Source organism: Syngnathus floridae, chromosome 1 (genome assembly GCF_059516105.1).
Source record: "Syngnathus floridae isolate MCC-2025c chromosome 1, RoL_Sflo_1.0, whole genome shotgun sequence".
Taxonomy (NCBI): Eukaryota; Metazoa; Chordata; class Actinopteri; order Syngnathiformes; family Syngnathidae; genus Syngnathus; species Syngnathus floridae.
Genome location: NC_142413.1, coordinates 14757350 through 14783394, shown reverse-complemented (window position 1 = coordinate 14783394; position 26045 = coordinate 14757350). Strand labels below are relative to the sequence as shown.

At 40.0% G+C, this 26045-nt stretch overlaps 3 protein-coding genes across 3 annotated transcripts in view; 2 read left to right on the top strand and 1 right to left on the bottom strand.

Annotated features, from left to right (window-relative positions):
- The window catches only part of htr4 (5-hydroxytryptamine receptor 4), a 64482-nt gene extending 62747 nt beyond the window's left edge, over positions 1–1735 (bottom strand). The window contains exon 1 of the mRNA XM_088374983.1: positions 1566–1735. The gene's annotated coding sequence lies outside the window, so the exon portion shown is untranslated. The remainder of the gene's footprint in view (positions 1–1565) is intronic.
- Positions 1159–8456, top strand: lman2 (lectin, mannose-binding 2). Its single transcript, XM_088375010.1, has 8 exons — positions 1159–1569; positions 2450–2568; positions 3718–3835; positions 4543–4625; positions 5787–5948; positions 6025–6139; positions 6691–6810; positions 7473–8456. Exons 1-8 carry the CDS (start codon positions 1413–1415, stop codon positions 7631–7633), a joined length of 1035 nt encoding a protein of 344 aa, XP_088231136.1. The 5' UTR covers positions 1159–1412; the 3' UTR covers positions 7634–8456.
- Positions 8457–18326: 9870 nt separating this feature from the next.
- fat2 (FAT atypical cadherin 2) overlaps positions 18327–26045 on the top strand; it is an 80898-nt gene continuing 73179 nt past the window's right edge. The window contains exons 1-2 of the mRNA XM_088374907.1: positions 18327–18693; positions 20814–20923. The gene's annotated coding sequence lies outside the window, so the exon portion shown is untranslated. The remainder of the gene's footprint in view (positions 18694–20813; positions 20924–26045) is intronic.

The following is a 26045-nucleotide window of genomic DNA, read 5'->3' as shown; positions in this document are numbered from 1 at the left end:
CATTCAGCGCTTGCTTAAAATTGACAGTTAGCTCATTTCAGAATAGTGTTTACCAAGAATGCTCGACGAAAAAAAAAAAACGGTAATTTGAGTGAATTTGTGAGTAAACTCACTCACCACGACCACAGATGTTACTTTAAAAAGTTTATTCTGACTGATGGGATGATATTTACTGACTGCTATGGCCCCACTTACTGGGTGGACAATAACAGGAACCCAAGGAACTGCCAGTGGTTTCAATTGAAAGTTACAATAGGGTATTTGAATCATGATTTCAGACAGGGGTTCGGGTTTCGAATTAGGGTTTGAATTTCTTCAAATAGGACTTTGAAGATTCGGGTTTACAACAATAGTTAGGATTTTAAGTTTGCGTTAAAAGTAAATATGCAAGTTTCAAGCACTCAAAATTTAACCAGTAATTTAAAGGATTCTAAATTTTAGACAGTTTTTTTTCTAAAAGTAGGGTTTCAAACCTTGGTTAGTGTTTCACAAAACGGCTAGGGTTTCAAAGTAGGGGTCTGAAGACAAGGTTACAGTTAAAAAGAGGGGCTATCAATAAGAGATGTGTCAGTTTTTTTTTTTTTTTTAAATGCTCAGGTTTCAAGGTAAGGTTACGAGCAGGTTACAAGTTTTCAATTGGGGTTTCAAACTAGTGAATTTTCAAGCAAGTGTTTGGATTTCAAATTCGGACTTCAATGGAGGATTTGGTTTCAAAAACACGAGCTAGGGTTTAAGAGTTTCAAGATTAACGTTTTAAATGATGTTTTTTGGCCACGGTAAATGAATTCCAAGCCTGGAATAGGTACTTTAAAACAAGGTTAAGGTTCTGGGTTGGGGGTTCAAATTAGGGTCTCAAGTCTGGGTCACGGTCTAAACAGTCTCAGAGGTTTCAAGTAAGGGCTATAAAAACCAAAATTAAAACAGATTATTACTGATCACAATATTATCGCAATTTGAGAATATCAAAATGAAGAATAATAGTCGTCCTCGTTTCCGAGCCGTCAATTTAATTTCCCTTCCGTCATCTACTACTACCTAATGGCGTAATCTTGAACTACAGGTTCTCACTGATTGGTTTATATTGCGATGTGCTTGTCTCTGATTGGCCCTGGTCTATTGTGCCCTGAAAAACGTGTACTGTACAGAAACACACAGAGTTGGACATTATTTCTAGCAAAACACTGGTTCAATCTCAAGTGGACACTAGTCTTGAATCTTGAAATTTGAAAATCAAGTAGATGGTTTGGTAAATATGAGCATAAAATAAAAATAAAATGTCTTCGCTTTGATCGAAAAGATACGAGAGGACTTTTCGCTTATTGGTAGTTTCTTTCCGGAAGAGAATAGCGACGTACCTGCTTCTTCATAGAGTTTGCGATTCGCCTATTTGAAGAGTATTATTCTTACTATTTATGTTAGTTTTGTGGTGCAACATGGCAAGTTTTCGGACCATGGCGTGCTGTGTGTGTCTCCTTCTCGCGTTCGTGTTAAAGGCAGTGTGCGGCGACATTACGGATGGCAACGCAGAGCACCTTAAACGAGAACATTCGTTGATGAAACCTTACCAAGGTAGGAAGACTTGAACTTTAGCTCGCTCGCTTGCTTTCCTTCACAACTCCAGACATAGTTGTAAACGTTGTTTTTTTTTGTCTCTGATATGCTTTATTCGGCAGTGTATCTTAAACTGCTACTTTGATAACAAGTAATTACGTGGTTGTTCTTTTTCCTACTCATTGTGTAATGTTAATAGCGCTTTGAAGGTAGTCAAAGAAAATGAACTGAAGACTGTGGAATCAAAGAAATCTACAAAAGTACTTAATTGTAAAAGTACTTAATTATTTCCATCATTAACCTGACCAGTAACGCGTACAACTCAATTGAGGGGAAAAGGCTTTTGAGAATGAACGTTCTGGTAAAGAGTTGCATGGTTGTAATAATCAACTGATTTAGAGTTGCATGGTTGTATAAGAGTACATACCCTCTCATAATAGGGAATGTGGTTGTGTTTACCCAATCCCATGACAATGAATGTTAAATGATTGACTGTACAAGGAGCAATATGAGTTTTGCTACACATACCTGTTTTATGCTAAAATAAATAATAATGATAAATAATCTTCTACTTCAGTTAATAACGTGGTAAGTAAATGAGAACTTTTATCATTTCATTTGTGAACTCAAACTAATTTGACTAGCCATCTTCACCACAAGGATTCACCACTAAAAACGTTTACACCTCTATTATCAAAATTAATCCACGATTTTACACATTGTTCTGAACATTGCGTCTGCCTATTTCTTGCTGCTAGAGACCAGGCATCGCTTCCTTTCAAGTCAGGGTTGATATTTCAAATCAACATACTGAATCTCACTGCATATTTCCAGCTATGTGGTGATTATTAGAATGTGTTGTGTTGTATTCACCAACCAGTTGTATGTTGTGTATTAGGCGTGGGCAGCAGCCCGTCCAGCCAGTGGGACTTTTCAGGGAGCACGTTGGTCACCAGCTCCTATGTGCGACTCACTCCAGATGAGAGAAGCAGACAGGGATCCATCTGGAATACTGTCGTGAGCACCTTTTATTTGTTTAATAGTTAATCAAAGTGGGATTCTCAAGTACAACACACCAAAAAAGCAGAAAATGATGAATAGTTCTATATGCAACATCAGTGAAATTACTGGCAAAAAATCACACTGAGAGTAAAGTTTTGTAGATTATTTTTTTTCTGCACTGATTTTGAATAAGCCCATGTTTGTACTATGGCACATTTTAAGAGTAATAATATTATTATTAATATAATATACATTGTATTATCTATTAAATATTAATATTATGTATTTCAATAATAATAATATGTGTTAATAATAATAACAACAACAATAATAATAATACAACCCTAAGTTAGCATGTTGTGTTAAACAAATAAATCCAGAATACAGTGAAGCATGTTTTCAATTTATATTTAATTGAATACACTACAAAGACAAGATATACAATGTTCAAATTGTTCCAATTGGCAAATTGTTCTATTTGGTAAAGATGAGCAAAGGTTCACTTTTTTGAGAACATGTGCATGACAAAATAGTCAAACAGTTAAAGGACCTTCATGTACAATGGCAAGGAATTTAGGACTCATCTACGGTTCATAATACCATTAAAACGTCCAGAGGATTTGGAGAAATATTGTCCCCGGAAAAGGTGACATCACACAGCGATAAATATGACCCTGACCCAGCTTTTTTGGAATGTGTTGCACCCATAAAATTTCATCAACTTGCTAAAAAAAAAGAAGTTTGTCTGTTGGAATATTGCATATATTGTCTTTGTGGTGTATTCAATTATACACACTGTAGGTTGAACGTGATTTGCGAAGCCTTGTTTTCAGTTTTTTATTCATGTTTGACTCAATTTCCCAACGTCATTGGAATTGAAATTGAAAAAAAATAAAATATAGATGTATTTACAATAATATGATATGGAATGTAGTAATATATTTATTTTTTTCTGATTTAAGAGTGTTAGGTTCAGCAACAAGTGTTTTTTCTGAAACATAGCAGGAGATTACAATGCATGGTAAAATCCATATTGCGCAAGCATTTATAGCTTAAACTTCTGAAATAATTCAAAACAACCCGAACAGTAGTTTCTAGTTTTGCTATGAAACAAAGCGAAAGTAGGGCCAGTGGTTGTGAGGCTTTTTTTTTTTTTTCATGCAGCCATGTTACTTGAAAGACTGGGAACTGCACGTCCACTTTAAAATCCATGGACTGGGCAAGAAGAATCTCCATGGTGACGGCATCGCTTTCTGGTACACGAAAGACAGACTGCATGCAGGTAAGCATAGCTGCTGGTTTCGTAATTTTTGTAGCTGCTATTTACGGCGATCGAAGGTACGTTTTGAAAGCCTCATTATATTTTGGCGTACGCGCATGCAATAGCGGCCGCATTGCATCACGTGACTGATGCTTTGTGGCACCTCTGTAATACATGCTCACACCCACACGTCGCAAATTGTTGCTACACTTACTGTCCAGTATTTCTCGTAATCAGTAATTAGTCATAAACTGTGACGACATACTCGGTTCTCGTCAGCTAGATTGCTCAATACAGATTGATCGACTTTTAGTGGGTGCACAGACCACAAACGCCACTGTCAATTTTGGAATTTTCTGGTTATCGAGCTCCATTGTTCCGCTTTGTTCTGCAAAGTAGAAACTGCTACCAGAATTGGCCATAAAACCTATAAGAAAGTCCAACCTGCGGTGTAATCACCGGTATTGGCTGCGGCGGTCACTAGACTAGGTCATTGCTACCGATAACAATGACACCATGAAACGTTTCAAAACATGCTCGCTGTTTGCTGGAATGACGTCACGTTATCGTAAATGGCGCTCGCAATTGCTCCAGTTATACGAGTGTCATTTACAACCATGTCTTTCTCGTATCAATGTGGTGGTCATGAAAAGGTCTTCTTCCTCATTGCTTTTGAAGTAGCCACACAAACGTACTGCTGTGTCACGCGCTCTCTGCCTCCATCTTAGGCTCGGTGTTTGGTAACCAGGATCAGTTTGTAGGCCTGTCCATCTTTCTGGACACCTTCCGCAACGACCTGCAAGGCATGGACGTAAGTGTACGCTGCACGCCACCCTGCCAATGACCGCCTCCTCTGTCCTTAGGACCTGTCTTCTCCGACCACGCCATGTTCCACGGCCTGGCGGTTTTTATCGATACGTACTCAAACGATGACTCGGTTGACGTGAGTGCTGACCTTCTTGTCAGCATGCTGTCGCCAGTTTCATTTTTAAGTTAAAGCGCTACTCCATGTTTTCTTCTCATTTTCTTCTCGTTCTTGTCCACCTTTTTGGTTTGAAGCAGCCACTTTATGGTTATTTCCAAAGGTCCTATAGGACCTGTCTGAACCAGTTTGTCTTAGCTGGAAACCCCTGGCGCCAGAGCAGGTTGTGTCTGCTGTAGTTTGTAGTTCTTTATTTTGACGATGATCCAAGCAGGGCTACAGTAAACATGAGGTTTCTCCACTAAATCAACATCGGGCCACTTTGGAACATCTTCCTTCCGTAAACCCGTGATTATCTGAAAGTTGCTTCCTATCATAGGTCCCCCCCCCCTTCTTTACTAGGTCCCCCCCCATTCTTTAGTTAGTTGGATTGTGTGTGCATACGATATTAACATACCCCAATGTGCTTTCTGCACCAAACTTGCATCCTGATTAGTCAATGTTGTTTGCAGACATGGAAAGGGGTCTATTTTCTGACATCTTATAGATCAAGCCAGTCACTGAATCATGTTAGTGCATTTTTTGCACCATCAATTTGAAATAATGTCCTGTTTTTGTATAAGGGGTAAAAATTTGAATAGAATGTTTTTTGTAAATCTTATTCAGTTATTTGAAAAAGTATTTGACTATATTTCTTTCGTCGATTATCAAAATGATCATCAGAAAAGGAAATCCTGGGTCATTTGCTTAGCAACATGAAATTTTGGGAAGCATGTCTATCAAGACTCCACAAAAAAACCTGCAAGACAAAACACAGCCATTCGGCTATTTTGATATGAAGCAGCCATTTCCAGGTGTCTAGATGAACTCAACTTAGAGATTTTGTTGCATGGTTTCCGGGTTCCACCGTGTTTTTTTAACCATTGCTATTTTTTTTATGTTGCAACATCATCTCTCAGCATTTTCACTCACTTTTTACATAACATTTTTCAATCTGAATATGTCACAGTTTTAAATAAATCAACTCTGTCTGCTTATTGGTGTCCTCAGCGTTCCTTCCCGTACATTTCGGCCATGGTGAACAATGGCTCGGTGAGCTACGATCATGGCAAAGACGGACGCTCGTCAGAGCTGGGGGGCTGCTCGGCCGAGATCCGAAACCGAGAGTTTGACACCTACCTTGCTATTCGCTACTCCAAAGGGAGACTCACTGTATGTATTGTTTAACAACTCTATATTGGTGGAACATGGTAGTCTAGTGCTTTGATGCGGTGTTGCCGCCCTGTAGGTGATGGTGGACGTGGATGACAAGAACGAGTGGAAGGAATGCATCGACATCGGAGGCGTTCGTCTTCCCACGGGATATTTCTTCGGCGCCTCAGCGGCCACTGGAGATCTTTCTGGTTTATCACTTTTACAGTAACTAAAAAAAAAAAAAAAAAATTAAAATGTGCAGTCACAAGAGTAAAGTTAGCATGCTTTCAGTAAAGTATACTAATAAATATTTTATATTATGAGAAAAATAGTCAACTAATAGAAACGTTGAAAGAAAAAAACTCACATTACAAAAATGTTTACTATTACAAGATAAAATACAACAAAACAAAGAAGTTACAAACAGACTACAAACAGTTCTGTGCATTTATAATTGAAGGCTAATGATAAAAGTATTTGTAATGTCCCATAAAAAAAAATTGCTTACTTCATTAATAACTTGCCTTTTGATGATATATACTGTAGGTTGGCTGAGCATCACCTGATTCCATATTTCAGATCAGATACCTGTGATTTATATTCAGATGAGCTTAATTTGAAAACATTTAGTATTATGCTGTACACATTGTATAAAAAAAAAAAAATCTTGTTTGACCTGCAGTGAGAACGTAGCCTTAGAGTTTTGCTTTGTACCTAAGGAAGTAGGCGTTGTGTCTAACATCTTTCCTCCTTCTGGTAGACAACCATGACATAATCTCAATGAAGCTGTACCAACTGATGGTTGAGCATACTCCTGAGGAGGAAAACCTGGACTGGACCAAGATCGAGCCAAGCGTCAGCCTGCTCAAGTCGCCCAAAGGTTGGTTGGTGGGGACACCTGTGTGATGTTGGGCTTGGCCATATAAAATCTCAAAAACAGTCACAAAATTGTAGTTTCCAATTTTAATCAATTTTTTTCACCATTGCTTGGGTGTACTTTGTCATTCCTGAATTTATGTGGCTGCGGTATCAGCCATTAACCAATAGAGAGCGCTAATATACTGTGAAAACGTCATGAGTTATTTGGATGCTGTAGAATGGAGCCGTATTTTGTATTTGAACGAATTTGTATTTACAGCATATATACTTTAATAGTGTTCTGAGTGCAACTATGCGTAGTATGTGGTTCCATTTTAAAACCTTTTACAGCCACACTATCGCCTTTAAGTTACACCGTCATTCATCTCATATATTGCCCCCAAAGGATAAATTTGTCATGGACGCTTAACTGGTCCTGCAGTTTACAATCATCATTTGCGTAACCATATCAGGAATGCCGGTGCAAGCTGCACACTTTAAATAAAGTTCATTTTAATTGGCTTTTCATTTGCACACATCTTGAGGAATTCAAGAGCAGTTAAAGCAGCTGGTTTCTGATGTGCGGTACTGCAATTTGCATATGGTCCGATTAGTCGACTAATTGCAACAACTATTGGAAATAATGTTTTTATTATTTAATGGACAATATGCTTTACCCCACAGACAATATTGACGACCCGACGGGGAACTTCCGTGGCACGCCATTGACAGGCTGGAAGGTGTTCTTGATACTACTGTGTGCACTGCTGGGCGTCGTGGTGTGTGGCGTGGTGGGTGCCGTGGTCTTCCAGAAGCGGCAGGAGCGAAACAAGAGGTTCTACTGAGAGAAAGAGGCCTCGGGAGGAGCAGAGGAACAGCCACTGGGTGGAGGGAGAACTTGTGGTGAACTATTGAAGCACATTTTAATGTGAATCTTTCTTTTTTTTTGTCAAAAGAATGTACAGCTATGGAAGGACTGCTCTTTTTTTTGAGTTGGGGCTGTTTTACTGCCTGTTTAAATGGCAACCTGGTTACCATGGAAACAGCACAACCATTGGCGCTGTCATTTTTTATTTTGTTGTTGAAACTCATAGGTCTTCTCAAATTCAGCCGTTTACCTTTGATGTTGACCGTGAGCCAAATCAACCGTTTTTCCATATCATGTGATCAGGTGGAGTAAACGGCTTTTAATTGTCCACCAGGACATAAACCACTCTAAAATGTGTGAAGAAATGCTCTGGCCGCCTTCTAAAATGCCTCATGAAAAAAGAATGTTGTTAAAGCTAAACAAAATTAATTGCCTTGCTTTGAGCCAGATTGGCCGTCATTACATTGCTTTAATTGTTCAAATTGGGTAAGGCGTCACAAGCATTATGATGTCTTCCACTTTAAATGCTTGGGTTTAACGAGCAATAAGCAGTCTGCACATTTTCCCAAATTCTTCCAATTGACTCACGTGACCGATTTTGACTCAGTTAAAATGGCAGAAGAAGAAATGAGCACTTCTATCAAAGTGTAAACATGTTTAGCTAACATGTTTAAGTGTAATGTCTGGTGGGAAAAAAAATGACCTGAAACATGTTTGTGTTACTAAATTGACTTGTGTGGCTGTGTACTGTATGTTTGGTTACTGAATGTGAGAAATAAAATACTTGACAGCAGCATCTATATGAATTGGTTTAATTGACCCTACACGGATACTGTAGGTCTGTAGAAATGCATGGCCATTAATAAATCGGATCTGCTGCAACTATCTTGGCCTACTGAAGAAATCTCGAGTTCTGTTTAAACGTAGTAGGTCTCAATTTTACCAACACACATAGGAAGAGTTGTTCCGTGTGTGCAAAAAGCATAAATTCATATTTTTGTGTTTGTTTTACTTGAGTGTTTCTGGAGAACTACGCATTTGTCGCACATTCAAGGATCTTTTACAAGAAAATAAAATACAGGTGAGGCCAAAAGTAGGTGTACAGTTCCAATGTATGGTTGTTCTTTTGGAGTGTTCAACTTAAATGCTTTGTTGTTGCAGGCTGGATCTGGCGTAAGATGATGTATGTAGTACATTGGTTCAGGCATGCACATATTTTGTTGATATTTAAAATGACATGTCTGTCTTACATCTGTTTTTTTTTTTTGCTGATAACTCCACTGAATGATATGACGGTGTTCTTCTAACCGTCTAACCTGGCTCGCTTCACAGACAGCTGTCATGTCTTGTTTCAATTATTTTGAAGATCTCAACTAGTAGTTTTCCGCTCCTTACCCTGTTTGTGTTATTAACATGAATGCATCCAATTCAAACCGTAAAACCATTATTCTAATTTTAAAACATCTTTAATCATCGTTATCAATACAGAAATGCACAACATTCTGCATTGGCATGTTCAAACATGGCCAATCAGGATCTTCTGTTCTCAGTAGAGCGAGCACAGACACACTCTTTTGCAGAGATGTAACTGTCTGAATTTATCATAACTTTAGGCACTTTTATTACTAGTCTTCTGTCTGTGTGGACTAAATGCATATAAAGTCAAATTTCTAAAAGTCACGTGCTTCCCACACGATTCCGTCCATCAGCGCAGGTCCCTCGAGGAGGCGGGACAAGCAGCCGTCAGTCATGTCAACTGATGCTTTACGTGCGTGCGCGTTTTTCTCTACTCAAAAAGCAAAGAGAGAAAGACCTAACACAGAAATAGTGTCAGCAACTGTGTAGTTTCTAACTTGCACCAAAAGATGGTACTAATACATTGTAAAAAAAAAAAAAACGTATGCAAACATATACACAGGCAACACGGACTGTCTAGTCTCCCAAAAGAACTTGAGGCAACCAATCTGTTTAGCGACACTACGTTGGCTAATCAGCTACTCGCTGAGGATATTGCAGCCACAAAAATACGTATTTTTAAAGTTTAAAATGTTTTGATTAAAACTTACGGCTTTTTATTTATTTTTTTGTTGAATAGACAAGGCTCGAGACTGTACCCATGGCATTAGTTGGAAAATAGCAGTTTTTAAACATTTGTGTATTTAATAGAACAAACAAAAGTCATTTCTTTTGTGCATTCAATGAAGAAAAAATAATGATAAGTAAAAGTAAATAGATAAATAGACAGACAAGAGGACAGACAGATAAAAAAAAAAGAATAGAATGTGACGTTCTTTTCAATTGAAGAGCCACAGCTGTGTTTGGTGTTTTTCCCTTTGTCACCATGTTGATGTGATGTCCTTGGAGGACGAAAAAGAAGTCGTTGCTTCTTTAGTAGGACAAATTCAAGAAGAGTACTGAACTGGAAAAAGCTGATCAAAGTTTATCAGGCAAAATAAGGAAACACTTGGTCCGAGAATAATTGTGTCGAATAGGCAGCATGAAACGACTTATTTATTTATTTATTTATTTATTTATTTATTTATTTATTTATTTATTTATTTATTTTTATTTGTCTATTTGTTTGTTTGTTAAAACATTACAATCCTAACCCTAACCCTGATCACAATCACCCAAAAAAAAAATCAATAACGTAAAATTAGCACTATTTTACCCTATATAATAAAAATGAGAGTAATCATCTGGTAATAATGTTTCATTTTGTGTCACTATTTTTTTTACACATTGAGATCCGATCGATTCTTGGTTAATGCATCATGGCTCCAGATTGCCACAATGACACAACTTTTTAGTTTTGTTCCCTCCAGTTGAAAAATTGTGTGTATTATGATGCTTTGAATAATGTCAGCATGTAAAAATGTATTGACGATTGAGGTGCACGGCAAGGAATAAGCAGCTTTGCCAACACAGGAATTTAATCTGAGAAATAATGTTTAAATGCAAGAGCAAGCAGAAGATAAAAAGGCATCAAGCTTATCATTTGTTGAATGTGGAAAAAATGTCATCTGCTTGTTTTTTTTCCAGAGTAACAGTGGCTATGTACCTGTCAACAATCGAGGCAGAGTTTCAATCCAAATCCTGCGATCAGACGTGTTAATCAGATATCAACAATGGCAAAGCCTTTTGCGCACCGTGAAATTAGCATCAGCTCAGGTGGCAAGGAGCTAGCGCCCGTGGGAAGGAAAAGGACTTTGTTCACAGCAAAATAACGGCACCAACTCGATTAGCCGCCTTCAAAGACGTTTAATCACTGAGGCTGAAAAGGAAGGAGTAAAAAGAGCAACGTACGTGACACATTAACAAATCAGGGAGATCCGAGATCAGAGACCACTTGCTGCTCACTGACTCCAAACTAATTTGCAGATACAGTCACTTTTAATTGGCCAAAAGAAGAAGGCTAATATAGCATTGTGATGTTGTAATGTATAGTGGTATCTCTACTTAGTAATTTAATTCGTTCCACGTTCGGGTTTGTAAGTAGAAATGTTTTAAGTAGAAGCAACGTTTCACATAGGAATCAATGTAAAAGCAAATGATGCGTTCCGGACTATCCCATAAGTCACACTTTTGCCCTATTACTCTGTATAAAAAACACAGAAAACAAAAACAACTGTTTTATTTTTGTTTTTTCAAACCTTTATGACCAAAACTTCATTGTTGACCTTTGACACGGCCCTCCCCTGTCTGTTGTGGGAGTTTTCCCCTGGCAGGAAGGGGTAGGGCCATCTGAGTGGTGGCACCTGTGCTGTGCTCATTCACTCTCTCTGCAACAACAGGTAACACTTTTGGGTTTGTCTTCAGTTTGTCTTATGTTTCCTTTATATTTGATAACGTCTGGGGCGGCGGTTCAGAAGTCGAAATTTGGTTCGTAAGTGGATATAAAACAATCGCCAGGCTCCAGTTCGTATCTCTAAAAGTTTGTAAGTATCGGCGTTTGTAAGTATAGAACAATCACAACTCAATCTCAAATCATATTTTTCCAATTAAAATGAATAGAAATTATATTAATCTGTTCCAGCACTCCCCAATCAGAACACGACAAAGTTTAATGAAAAATTAGCATTTTATAGTGTTAAAAACCTCATTTGCACAACGGGTCACATATCAAACATGAGCTTGAACCTAATCACCAATAAATGTGTTAGCAATCAAAGTTATGTTTGTGTATTTTACTAAACTTTCTTGTACTTGGGGAAACCAACATGCTGTACCCATTGAAATGGCAATTAAATCTCTCTCTGACCATAACATTTAAAAACATACACACGAGTGAGTCGCTAATATAGGGGTCACCTGACTCAAATGACCAGCTCATCAGAAAATTCTCTGCAAGCATGATAATGATCCTGATCATTTCAATGAGGTGTTGAAGAATGGATACATCTAAAACACTGTGGACTGATATAATGCTACGCCCACAGCTCAGTGTGGTTTTGTAGAAGAAAGCATGCTGGGAAAACAAAACCAATAGCAGAAGTGTCAAGGTCACTATGCAACATCAACTCGGAATGGAGGATGAGGTGGTGGTGGGTGTCGGGGACGACCATTGAATTGTTATTTCTTGGGCTTTTGTGTCAGCTTGTGTCATCGTCCTACTTGTTCTTACAACTAAGTGTAATTTAAAGTGTGACCTAGTTTTCTTCTGACCTTCTTTCAACCAACACTGTATACTGTACAGTGCTTCTTGAGAATTCAATCTATTTCAGAATCAGAATCAGCTTTATTGGCCGAGTTTGTGCATGCCAAACAAGAAAGTTGACTCCGGTTGATCTCAGCCTCTGTACAACATTTAAATGACTGCCAACATTCAGGTGACTAACAACATTTAGATGGCAAGAGCAGGATAATATTGCCCAGTGATGTCTCTGAGACTCTGAGTGGTGTGAGTTCATCAGAACGACTGGGCCTGGGGGAAGAGGCTGTGTCTCTGTCAGCTGGTTTTGGCGTACAGCGCTCCACCTCCTGTCTGTACGTAGTGTCGTCACCGTCCCGGATCGGTCCAATGAGTGGTTTTGTCCGCATACTTAACGAGCTTCACAGAAGGGTCTCCTGAAGAGCAATCGTTGGTGTAGAGAAAGAAGAGCAGTGGGAAGAGTACACACCCCTGGGGGGGCACCAGTGCTGGTGGTCCGGGTGTCGGATGTGATGGTCCCCAGCCTCACCTGCTGTCTCCTATTGGTCAGGAAGCTGGTGATCCACTGACAGGTGGAGGCAAGCAACGCAAGCTGGATGAGCTTCTGGTGGAGGATGTCGGGAGCAATGGTGTTGAACACCGAGCTGAAGTCCACAAACAGGATCCTGGCGTACGTCCCTGGGGTGTCTAGGTGGCGCAGGATGTAGTGCAACCCCATGTTGACCACATTATCCACCGATCTGTTTGCCCGGTAGGCAAATTGCAGTGGGTCGAGCAGGGGGCCCGTGATGTCCTTCAGGTGGCTCAACACTAACCTCTCATAGGATTTCATAACCACATGTCAAGGCGTCATTCAATCCTGTGATGGCGGGCTTCTTGGCCACCGGTATGATGGTGGAGCTTTTGTGGGGGGAGGAGCGGAAGTTGATTGTGATGCAGGAGGTCCTGTTGTGTGGCTGGACCGTTCAAACCTGCAGTAAAACCTGTTTAGCTGGTTTGCAAGCGTTGGGTTCTCCACAGGACAGGGGGTTGGTCTCTTGAAGCCCGTGATGCTCTGCAGGCCTTTCCACACTGATGAGGGCTCAGGATTGGCTGAGAAGTGTCCCTCCAAACTCTGCCCAAAGCTCTTCTTAGCTTTCCTGATCTCTCGGGTCAGTGTGTTCCTGGCCTCCCTGAACAGGTCATGGTACTCACTCCTGTAGGCCTCCTCCTCGGCTTTGCGCAGCATCCTGAGGTTTGATGTAAACCACGGTTTGTTGTTGTACATGCAGAAGGTATTAGTCAGCACTCACAAATCCTCACAAAAGCTGATGTATGATGTCACAGTATCGGTGAGTTCATGCAGGTCTGAAGTTGCAGCTGCTTCAAAAACACCCCAATCGGTGCAGTCAAAGCAGGCTTGGAGGTCATGCTTTGACTCCACTGTCCTCACCACAGGCTTAGAGGTTTTTAATTTCTGCCTGCAGGTTGGGATCAGATGAACTAGACAGTGGTCGGAGAGTCCCAAAGCTGCACGAGGCACAGAGCAGGCACAGAATTTGTTCTTTTACTACTCTTTTCAATGCAAACACTGGTCTCAAATCGTAGTTCCTTATTGAATACAAAACTGTACCTTATTACACTGACAAATGGAATAATAACATGGTTACATAGAATGTAAAGTATTCAGCAGTTTGTGTATCACAATTTAATGGTGATATCCAACTCATTGTGTTGTTCCTTCTGGTGTGTCTCCTATTGGCACCACGAAGTTGCGCAATGTTAGTCTGGCAAGCCAAAGCCACTTACCGTATTGGCCTGAATATAAGACGACCCTGATTATAAGATGACCCCCTCGCAAAAAAGTAACAGGCACTGTGGCTCATAGGCGCATACAGGCAAATTCAAAAATCAATTCTGCACATGCGTTAGTTTCCTGTGACACGCTGTTAGCTCGCGCACACACCCAAACACACATAAAATTGGACTAGCATATCCTACCTCCTGCTTCATGTACCATCTGTCTTTTTATCCCAATGCACACACACACACACCACTGTTTTATAGTTGTCTGTGTAGTTGTTTTTTTCATTTGAGAGTGTGATGCTCTCTCATTCAAAGTATTTTTTCTGGTATACACTAGTATTCAGAGTGTTGTTCCACCAATTAAGCTTTAAATGTGGAGGGGGAGTTTCGGCTCTGTTCTCCCGCAGTTTTTCATTATTTTGTCAACACGGCTTTTGCAGCTTGGCGTGACGCCGACATCGTTCATTCTCTCTTCTGGTTGTCTTCATTCACTTTTTCCTCTTTCCTCTAATCTCTCCACATTGCAGCATTCACTTCACCTCGTTAAAAGTCTCTTTCACTTGAGCACGTCTGTTCACTGTCTGCATAATACTTTTGTTTAAAAGAGTCACTCCAATGAATTGTAATCTTGTTGTTTTCTTTTGTTTCATTAAAGAAGGGCAACTAATTATTCTTACAAATTCAAAACACAAAGCACCATGTTGCGCCCCTAAAGACATTCGAAATTAAGTAGGAAAAACATTTATAATTGACGGACACGGTACTGTATTTGCTATTATGCTCTGTTGTTCATGAATCAAAGCACTCTAATTTTCAGAATGCTTCGGGAAACCATAGTACAAAATTTGAATCTTGATGTGTAATTCCATTTTGAATGCATTTTTATCCCACAATCCTTAATCTTTTGAAAAAGTTATGCTTGTCAGCTCTTGACACTTACGTTGAACTAATAAGGCAGCAGGCCTACTGAGATCACCTCCTAAAATGTGTCGTGATGGAGCAGGAAACCATCCATCCATCCATCCATCCATCCATCCATCCATCCATCCATCCATCCATCCATCCATCCATCCATCCATCCATCCATCCATCCATCCATCCATCCATCCATCCATCCATCCATCCATCCATCCATCCATCCATCCATCCATCCATCCATTTTCTGAACCGCTTAGTCCCCACGGGGGTCGCGGGCGTGCTGGAGCCTATCCCAGCCGTCATCGGGCAGTAGGCGGTGGACACCCTGAACCGGTTACCAGCCAATCGCAGGGCACACAGAGACAGACAACCATTCGCACTCACACTCACACCTAGGGACAATTTGGAGTCTTCAATCGGCCTACCAAGCATGTTTTTGGTTCCTCTGAGTCAAAACTAAAGTCACTATCATTTGAGCAATTATTTGCCTTGACTTGCGATCACAAACTGTGTGGTGGGAGGAAACCCAATCCGGCTCACTTCACAATAAGCAATGATGATTTCATTCAAAGGAGCTGTTCAATTCCTCTCGCCGTGGAAGTTTATCGTCAAACCAAACAAATATAAACATGAAAAAATGAAAATATTTCAAACAAACTCCGGGATAATAGGGTCGAAAATCCCTCAGATTTATTTGCATTATTGTTGTGATCTGATTTATGTCACGAGTCACTGATTTATGATTACACCACACTTGTTTGGTTCGATTTTCTTTTCTTTCTATTGATATTTTAGCAGACACACGCAGTGAGAAATTGGAATTTATGCTGTTGTGGGATTGAACACAGCCGACTTGTTTCCTGAAAAATTTAAGCGGTTCCTTGCGTTCCCTTCAAAATCAGTTCAAGAGAGGCACACAGTCTACATGGCATAACAGGTGACCCCATAATTCCTGTCAGTAATTATTACGCTTATTCCTAGGGTACCGGAACATAACTTGGAAGGTGCGGACGTACCACAACAGTTGCAGTTCAAACAAAAGTATATTTTTGTCGGCAGCAAAATGCGCAGGCTGGACATGGCCAAGAGAGCAAACAAAACTTCCCTTGACCAAAAATAATGAAAATCCAACACTGGTCTCTTACTTGACGTACTACAAACATAAACAAGAGAAAAAATCTATCCATTTGGGGCCCGAAGCTTGTTTCTTAATGGCCCGCTGGTACAGTCTCCAAATACTCAATGCAAACACAATTTTGCACAATCCTCGACAACCAAAAACTAAGCATAACTAAAAGTCTTCTTTCACCAACATCACACTGTATGCGCCATTGTGCTTGTTGACGGATCCGTCGACAGTTTAACGCAACCTGGAGGTCAGTACGACTCCATTCGGGGCCTGCGACCAATTCTGCCGCTTTTCCTTTCATTATCTGTGCATCTTCAGGCAAGCGGCGGGGCGGAACGCCGACGGATCGGGTGACGAGACGCTCGCTGTTCCCTCTCTGCGGGCGCCTGCTTCAGTTTTCTTTTCATCCCGGTGTGGAATGTAATCAATTCCATTCTCAGGTAGAATGGAATTGGTTTGATCCCTTTGGTGGTATGCAAGCAATTTTCTTCCCCCATATGGAATGTAATCAATTGTTGCACAATTAGCCTCAACGTGCGTGCCCTGAAAAAATATGATCTGCTGCTGGCCAGAAAGCAGCGTCGTGTTTGACAACCTTTTATAGAGCTGAGGAACATGTTTTACCTTAGAAAAAAAATGCACGGACACCACCAAACATAATTGTCACAAAAAGTATGTATACTAAAATAATCCTGCACTGGAGCTACTGTACAAGGTGAAGGTAAAGGCAGTGACAGTGCAAAGCAAACAGCTTGGGATCTATCAGGATTTTTACTTCCTGTAGGCTCTTTTCTGCTCAGGTTCACCTACTGCCATGGCTTCCTGCCCACCTTCTGTTGAGATTTATTTCTGGAGCCCACCACCACCATCGTCCCACCTCCTCCTCGCTTATCCCTCCGTCCACCTCGAGCCTTGCAGTATGCGTTCTATCACAGTTCCCTTCCTCTATTCTTGTTTTACTTTCGTGGCGGAATCTTCTCCCGTTCATTTTTGACCATATGTCCGTGTGTCACCATGCGCCGCCTTAGTTTCATTATCCCCTTCTTTGTGTACTTCTGCTAAATGCAAATATTACAGTCTAGTATTGCAAAAAAAACCTCAAATCATCTTAAGAAGATTACAGATGCTCACAGAAAAAAAAAACAGTGACTCCCAAACTTCATCCGAGTAGAATTACTGATACTTTTTCACACGTTATTCAAATGTGAGGGGAAAAAAAAAGGTCAACAGACATCCAGGCCAAGGAAGGAGCACGCTGTGTCTTGCCTTTCCTGCAGTCTTTCTCCACATGTCCATGTGTCATCTTTCGGCAATGGAATGTTGGACACGATAGACCAGGACAGCTTCCCTTTGCCTTCTGTCACAGCTCTAAAGGGCAAGTTACAACATTCTATACATTTTACTCTCAATGTGCTCAATAATAATGCACACATAGGCCTTGTTTTCATGGAGGGTTGTTTTGATTAGTCGCATCTTCTGCCATTTTCTAAACATGGATAAATCAAGATGGGGTTGTAAGGTACATAGGGTTGCTCAATTAATCGAACTTTAATCATGGTCACGTTTGGCTTCCACAATTATACGAACCTTATTTTTTTATTATTTATTTCCACTGAAATGTGAGTTTCTGCATAATCAAGAGCGTTTTCAAGCAGTACTCAGCCAACTGCCACGGGCAAACGCAAGGTTTAGCCTTCCTTCATTAAGATACCAAAATAACAAGTGAGATAACATCAAATTAAATCACCCTTGATAAACTTCAAGTTCTTGAATTTATTATATAAATCATCATTTATTCTAAAATGATATTCCATTCATTTTAAAGTTTGAGTCCTAAGTTCTCATTTTGCACTGAAAACTGTTTAAAAGTAGTTTACCCCCCTTCACATAATGAACAATCGTGATTAATAATAATTATTGATCAATATCCTGATTCTCATTTTCACGATAATTGTGCATCTCAACCAGCAAATCGTTTTATGATATTATAAATCATGTGGTAGGGGTGGGTGGGGGACTAAAAATTGTATTATTCGGGTTTGGTGAACTCAGTATTTTATCCCTGCTTTTTACAGATCATGTTCTTTTGCTTCTTCAAGGCACGATCTTCAATTTTCACCGGTGGAGCAATTCGCACCCGAGTGTGAAGAAATTCGGATGAGAATCAGCTCGTCCAAATCTAAGACGATAGTCCTCATGCCGAAAAGGGTTGAGTGCCCTCTCCAAGTCGACAATGAAATACTGCCTCAATTGGAGGAGTTCAAGTGGAAGGGAAGAATGGAGCAGGAGATGGACAGGTGGATTGGTGTGATGTCTGCAGTGATGCAGACCCTGTATGAATCTGTTGTGATGAAGGAAAAGCTTTTAATGTAGCGGACAATCAACATTCCCACCCGTATCTATATCTAACTATGGATATTCATGCACATTTCAACCACAATGACATATGACTTGGACAGAACAGGATTTGAAGAGTGGACTCTTTGGTTGCAAGAAGACCTGCTCTATCTCCTGAGCCACAGGCGCTCCGTAGTTCGATGTCTCTGGAACTAGTGTGAGTATGTCAGGGTCAGCCCTGATTATCTCCTCTATTTATCATCATGATTTGTCACCCCCACCCACTTGCCTTTAAACCGCTCGCCTTGCTCTTATCTGATGTTGAACACCAAATTCAGACTGTTTGGATTGATGTGGGCCGCAGCTCCCCGAGTACTAGATAAGCAGAGCACAGTCTACATCTTTATTCACATGTATGCATACTTACATCCAGTGGGTTGAAGAGATACCAGCACTGCCCTCATCACTCTGCCTCCAGGCCATGTACTTTGTTTTGCAGGGTTGACACAAGACACCACAAGACACACTACACAACTTCTATAGACCCTGAGATTGATTCCAAATTGACTGAAAGCCACAATAGAGTCACTTTGATGAAGCAATGGTAAACTGAGTTATTATCGGTTTATTGTTTACCTTCCTCATTAATTTGTTTTTTATATTTATTTTCAGAAAATCAAAGACTTAAAAAAGACGTTTCGGGAGACTGGTCCCTCTCTCTGACACATTACGGATAGTGCATAGTCTGAAATATGTTACTCTATTGAGAAATTTTCCCAGAAAAATGATTTGAAAGCCACAGTATTTCTGCACTTGCTGTATTGTGACTGACCGTGCTGGACAACCAAGTGCAACACAATGCATACTTTATTGAAATGGTGGGGAAAGGGAAGCAGGAGGCTGGATTGCTGGTGTCACCGGAGTTGCAGGACAGCAGAACGAAAACTGGCTGGTGACTGAAGCCAGGCAGCAACGAGAAGCTGGCCTTGAACCCTAATAATAATATTAATAATAATAATAATGATAACACTACTTATAATTAATTAACAATTATTGATTAATTATACAGTTCTAGCAATGACTGATCAGTTTTCATTCATTAGCCTTTCCTACATGATTTGTCAATCAAATTTTTACCTCCATTAAGAAACAGTTATGCAGCAATGTAGATCTACTAGTAATAGTAGTTGACAGTTTGCGCAAGGTCAGACCAGGCTGCTCTATTTATGTTCTTACAGGAAATGTTGATAGGGGTCCCGCAATGATGTCCCAAGAATTTTTTTTTTTCTAAAAAGTTCTCCGCCAACATTTATTCAGTTGATAACCTTAAGAGACAGGGCTAATCTTGATTGTCTTCTTCTACCACAGCCAACCCTCCCCTGTTCTCAAATCTTAAGGGCCAAAGATGTCATTTAAGGTAACACACAGGTCAGTTTGTCGTAATACCTCCAGCACCCTCCCACAATGCACACACAACAGGGCCTAGAAAATTTGTAGTTGCCTTTTCGGGATAGCAACAACAAAATAGTTCAGTACAATTCCAAACAACCTGAAGATAGCTTTAAGCATTCCACAGTGGCGGCATAATATTTTTTTATTCCTACTCACATTTTTCAAGATTTTAATATTTAAAAAAAATCAATAAAGATAGAAACTTTTAATATGTACAACAGAATCTGTACAGGCAGTTGGCAAGTCATCTGCTGCAGTTCAAACAAGCCCTTCTTGTAAGGTTTATTTGTAATTTTCTTCAGGAGATGAACGTATTTTGAAACGTTGTTTGGCAGCAAAGTATGTTCTTCACCATAAAGGTCCAGATGTTTTTGTACAAAAGACATTCTGAAATTCTAGGTACTGTAATTGGGGCAAAAAAATGGAGCAAGCTCCTACCTGAATTTGATGAACGGATGTAATTCTAACATCAACAAAAATAACAAATAATGTGCGATAAGCAGCAGTTGAAGCAGTTGAGTCCTTGCCCGGAGGCCTGCAGGCGCAATGGGGGGAAGCATGGTTGACAATCTGGGCAAAAAGTGTGTGTGTGTGTGTGTGTGTGTGTGTGCGCACATGCGTGTTTGCGTGTGTGTGTGTGTGTGTGTGTGTGTGTGTGTGTGTGTGTGTGTGTGTGTGTGTGTGTGTATGCGTGCGTGTGCATGCGTGTGTGTGTGTCGGAGAGGAGGACCCGGGTGAGAAAAGGGTGGAGGAGAGCTCTGTTGAGGGAGTGTCGTCTTGCATTGTATGTGAAGCAAGTCAGAAGTTGTCTCAAGCAGAGACAAGTAGTTCCACATTAATTTTCTAAGCACCTTTTTATCATTATTTATATATATTTTGTTGCAGTGGATTCAACATCAACAAACCAAACATGGGACTAAATCACTTACACTGGATTTTGCAAGTTCCTGAGGTGTGAGGAGGAGGAGGAGGAAGGAAGACGACATTGACATCAGGTAGCATTTATTCACTTCTTGGAGCCCTTAATCTTACCTGGGAAGTTCCTTACTCTGTCATTGTTAGGAGGGGAGGGGTATGGAAGAACACCTCAGTCAATTACTGACACAAACATCTTGTTCAAAAGCCCTCACAAAAGAGGGACAAGGCGTTTGTCACTTCCCGAAAGTGCCCCACTTTAGTGTAGCTCAATTGTCACATGGAATGGATGTTACTGTGCCTTAGAGACCACCCCCCAAAAGTTGACCTTTTGCAGTATTCTTTATATTTATTGTATTACGTAGTTGGAAATTGATCAAGCGTCCACACATTCAATAAATTAACTACAAGCAGGCAATGTAGCTGCATTGTCAGTTTACTCATAGGGTGGACAATGACAGGGTGGACATTTTTGGCATTCTATGGGGACATGGTGGCCCTTCACTCAGGAACATGATTTTAATAGCAAGTTGACTATTGTGATTAACAAATTAATTTGTGAAAACTTTATGAAACCTCATCGTAGGGATCTCTACCACCATGTATTGCAGACATTTATTTTCACCTCATCAAAATCTCTTTGTTTCTTTTCTTTATGTTCAGCCTGGAGCTTGTTGTATCTTGTGTTTCCCAAGAAAATTCTCCTGTTTGATTCTGCCTCATTTCCTTGTTAGCAGTCAGTTCAGCATACTTCTCTTATTGCCTCAGGGTTAAGAGTTTGACTTACCCCATCTCCACTTAGCTGAGAGCTCTTGTCTTTGTTTCCAAACAGGCAACAAAAGCAGATAACACTGTCCTTATTTGTGCTTTACACACGCCAGGGTGTGCTTATCTTTTCTTGTTTTTCTGATTTGCAAAATAATAATTATCCAGTCTGCGGCCCTCTTGAATCCTTGGAAATAGTCTGTCCTTGACCTGAGCATAAGCTTCCTGCAATATTGAGCAGCCTTCATTGGTGATTGCTGTTCTTATCATCTTCAAGAGGGCAACACAGATTAATGTGATGAAAGTGATGAATGAGATGGCATCTCACAATCCAACTCTTCATCATTCTCAGGGCTACACTAGCTTTCTCCTGGATGCATTGCTGTCTCATTCTGAGAAAGAACACATAAAACAGAGTTAATCTTGTACTTTGTGACATGCTGGCTCTTGCTGTTATGCACATTTGGGCTTTTATTTTCATGCCTAGTGTAAATCTGGTGAAAAGTGCTGTCTCTGGCAACATGCAAGTTGCAGCTCAATTTTGACTTTTTTTTTCTTTTGCCCATATGCAACATATCTAATGTATTCATGCACTTTTTTTTTTTCTCAAATTTGACCTGGGCCTCTTTCATGTGTGGATATATATGATGAATCTGTAGTGTGAACGCTCATCTGTACAAATCTCTCCTACACATCATCAACTGTGAGGCAGAAGTGATAACTAGTTTGCCACAGTTCTTGAGTCATCTCACAAATTTTGCCCAACTTAGCATTTGAGGCCTAAGGGGATTTTAATGTATCATTTGGAACTCACTGGCCGTGTTCTTTTATGATAAAATAATTGTCAACAGCTTTTCTTCTACAAACTAACCCAGAAAAATGTGAATCAGAAGATTTTATTTTTAGTCCCAGCCATAATTTTAACATAAATCCTGCTCATATAACCAAAGAGGAATTGTTTTGTTGCATCACCCAGACAGTCATACTGTTCAAATGACTTAATTGGCTACTCTTGTTAAAAGTCGACCTTATTAATTGCATTTGATAACGAGGCTGTCTGGAGACGAGGTGATTGAAAGGAGACGCAGATGCGCTCTTCGTCTTTATTGCCTCAAAATAAGGTGCTTCATTTAGTCATGTTGGATGGATGGATGGATGGATGGATGGATGGATGGATGGATGGATGGATGGATGGATGGATGGATGGATGGATGGATGGATGGATGGAAAGGCCATTCGAGAACACATAAAGTCGATCTTTAACTTTTTAGTGCACATTAATTGATGGCTTACATTTAGTTCTTGCATTAAGATAAACTTGTTTCTGTGCGGCATGTTCTAGATGTCCCCAAAGACAACAAACTACACACCTGCACGCGAGCACACGAACACACACAAAAATTTAGGCAAGCGGGCAGGCACACAAATTCCTCAGCGACATTCCTTATTCGAAAGCTCATCCTGTCAATCACCCAACTCAAGTGAATGACTGATGCTGTTTTGTGTGTGTGTGTGTGTGTGTGTGTGGGTGTGCCTGTGTGTGTGTTCGCACGTAAGTGTGTTTGCAGGGAACCACTTTTTAAAACCCAAACAAGCACCTCACCAAAACTTCTCACCCTTAAAGTGGGGGTTAACCTTTGAAAGATTTATATGCACTTTATAACATTGATTACAAAGCATTTGTGAGATTGTAATTAACCATGTTTAACACTTTCATAAGGAAATATATCAAATGTATTACCTACCTAGTTTGTTCCTGCTTTTTAAAGATATGTGGTAATAAGTGTGACTTAAGAATCTTAAACCAAGTGGGCTGAGGCTAAAATAGATTTTATTAATGATTTTTTGCATCTTTTGTTAACGTGTAAAATATATTGTTTGCTAGGATGGCAGACCCCAAAGTGACCTCATGTTTTATCTTTATAATACAATTTGTTAAGGATTTACAACATACTTATTAAGCACGTATACAGTAAACCCTTTAGAAACCATTTTGGTATCTTGTAACAACATACTCATAAACTCTTTTCAGATCTCCTTTCAGATTATCAGTGCTAACGACACAGCCAAAGGCTAACAAACTGCCTATGGAATGTGAGAAATGTCCAGGAGTCGGGGCTGCGGGGCTGAACGTGTTACATGTTTCCACAATGGATTCTGCTGGGAAGTTGTTGAGGGACAGTTGAAAGGTCAGAGGCATTTGCGCACAGATGGGATGCAGGGAAAGCTCATAAAGCTGTCACACTCTTAATTTATTTTTTTACCTCCACTGGGGAGGACAACTTAGAGCAGGGAGGAGGACATTGAGTAAAAATATAAAAACAGGTGGTCCAATTTGTGACGCGTCCGTTAGCATTCTTGTCATGAATTAGTAGTTTGCTTCTACAGATCAACAAAACAACTGAGCCAGATTTGATTTTAGTATTTTATCGGGATACAGCAAGAACTGTATTGTTTCTGAGTATCATGATTATGAGTATTGTTGTTGTAGCTGCTGGTCAACAGGTGATGTTTGAAGTCTAAATTGTGCAAAGCGTTTGAGCTCATATATTTCATACCAATTCTCAATGCCTCATTATGAAAGAAAAGCTGTTTTTAACTGAAAAATATCACTCGAGCAATGACTCATATCTTGAAAACTCATTATGTCAATGTTAAGTCACTCTTAAGTTTAGGTACCACCGTAGTGTTTTGATAAACAGGACATTTATTTCTGGGAGGAAGCCCTCGTTTTTGTTGTTGGTAAAGAAAAACACACATTGTGGTGATGTGATGCAAATAAGAATTTGACAGAATTAACTAAACAAATTGCATCCGCCACAAATTACATGATGTAAAAGGGCAACAATCTCTATCTCATTCCCTCAACAATTTTGCTGCAAGTTGCTACAAGTGTATAAATGCTTGTGTTTTCCGATGCCTGATAACACAAAACATCTGCAATTGCAACAGTCAATGTCACAGCTGAATTGAAACTATTGTATCCGTTGTAATATAAGTGAAAAGGGGTAACCTTGAAATAGCACAGTGAAACCTGTCTCCCTTTCTATCTCTCTATCTTCTTTTTTAGAGCTCTTTTTTATTATTTATTCCTTTGAAAATAACTCGTTTTCATTTTTTTGAGTTGCTGTTTTATTTTTGTTTCCAGCCTAGGAACTACTGTCCATGAAGCTGGTAAATTTGCATGACCACTAACCTTTCTCACAGCAATTAACATTCTTTGGAAGTTAAGAGTGATTTCTTTCAAAAAACAAAAATCTAAAAAATCTAAAATCTAACTTGTATAAGTTGTAAAATATAGTTATTTTTCAGACCAAGGCTCGTGCCCTTCATGCTTTGTGTACTATATTACCTGCTGGCAGTTTCTTGAGCAATAAAAATAAGCCTTGAACGTTTTGGACAAAGAATTTCCGTATAATTTAGGCAATTTTTTCTTGGTGCATCCTGCTCAGTTTTGCAAATGGTATCTCATTTTTCAAGATTTCCAAAAATTCCTGATACTGTGAATGCAATACTCGCATAGCCTACCCACATTGCTGATGGAGTTGTCTTGAAGCATGCCTCATGGAGTAGTGAAACGATATTGGGGAAAACAAACAACAAAGCATCTCCCATATTAAGAGGCCTTCCAACCGCTAGGGTAGTGGGGAAGCTTACATATATGGACCACCTCCCACACACACAGTTTTGAAACAATGGCAAATGCTCAATAATTACACCAAGCACAGCCTTGACTCGTTGCTGTGGATGGCCTCACGCATTACACAATGCAACACAATCATGCCACACTATGTACTATTTACCACATAACAGCAGTCTGTGATGGTGACCTACGACTTATGTATTGTATTGTGTATCTTAATTTTTCAGCTTTGTCGGGTAGTGCGAAAAGAGCTACAGGCAGACTACTGTCTTCTTCAGCTCTGTTGCAAACTTTTTATGACTTTTTGTCAATGGCTCAGTGAGTGTTTCATACCTTTCACTCACATTGAGCACATCAAGGGTTATTGTGAGCGTTATACAAGAAGCTCCGAAGCTAATCACTTTGTTTTTACTCGGTAAACATTTGCGTGGGTCGTGGTATGCCCCATCCCTCCCTCCTCCAGGCTGTAATGGGGGTTCAAGGTATAGCCATGAGGAGGATGGATTAGGCAACACATTGAAAACACACAAACAATCATGAACTCCATTTGAAGCTAATGAACGCTGTCAGCCACATAATGGATCCCACACATCAGCATCAGCATCCTTCGTACTACCTGTGCATGCACACACACACACACAATCACATGCACACAACCACACACGCACAGTCCTGCACATACGCATACACCCACGCACAGTATATCGGCACTACACATCCTCACCAAGGAGGGCAGTTAATTATTCCTGTTTATTTATTCCACATTGGACTGTTTAGTAAAGTTTAGAGCAAAC

Excerpts from the sequence above, each read along its gene's own strand:
- lman2 (XM_088375010.1), top strand. The coding sequence starts at position 1,413 with ATGTTAGTTTTGTGGTGCAACATGGCAAGTTTTCGGACCATGGCGTGC. Across the intron at positions 1,570-2,449 it reads GTTGATGAAACCTTACCAAG|GCGTGGGCAGCAGCCCGTCC; the intron begins GTAGGAAGACTT and ends GTTGTGTATTAG. Across the intron at positions 4,626-5,786 it reads ACGACCTGCAAGGCATGGAC|CGTTCCTTCCCGTACATTTC; the intron begins GTAAGTGTACGC and ends TGGTGTCCTCAG.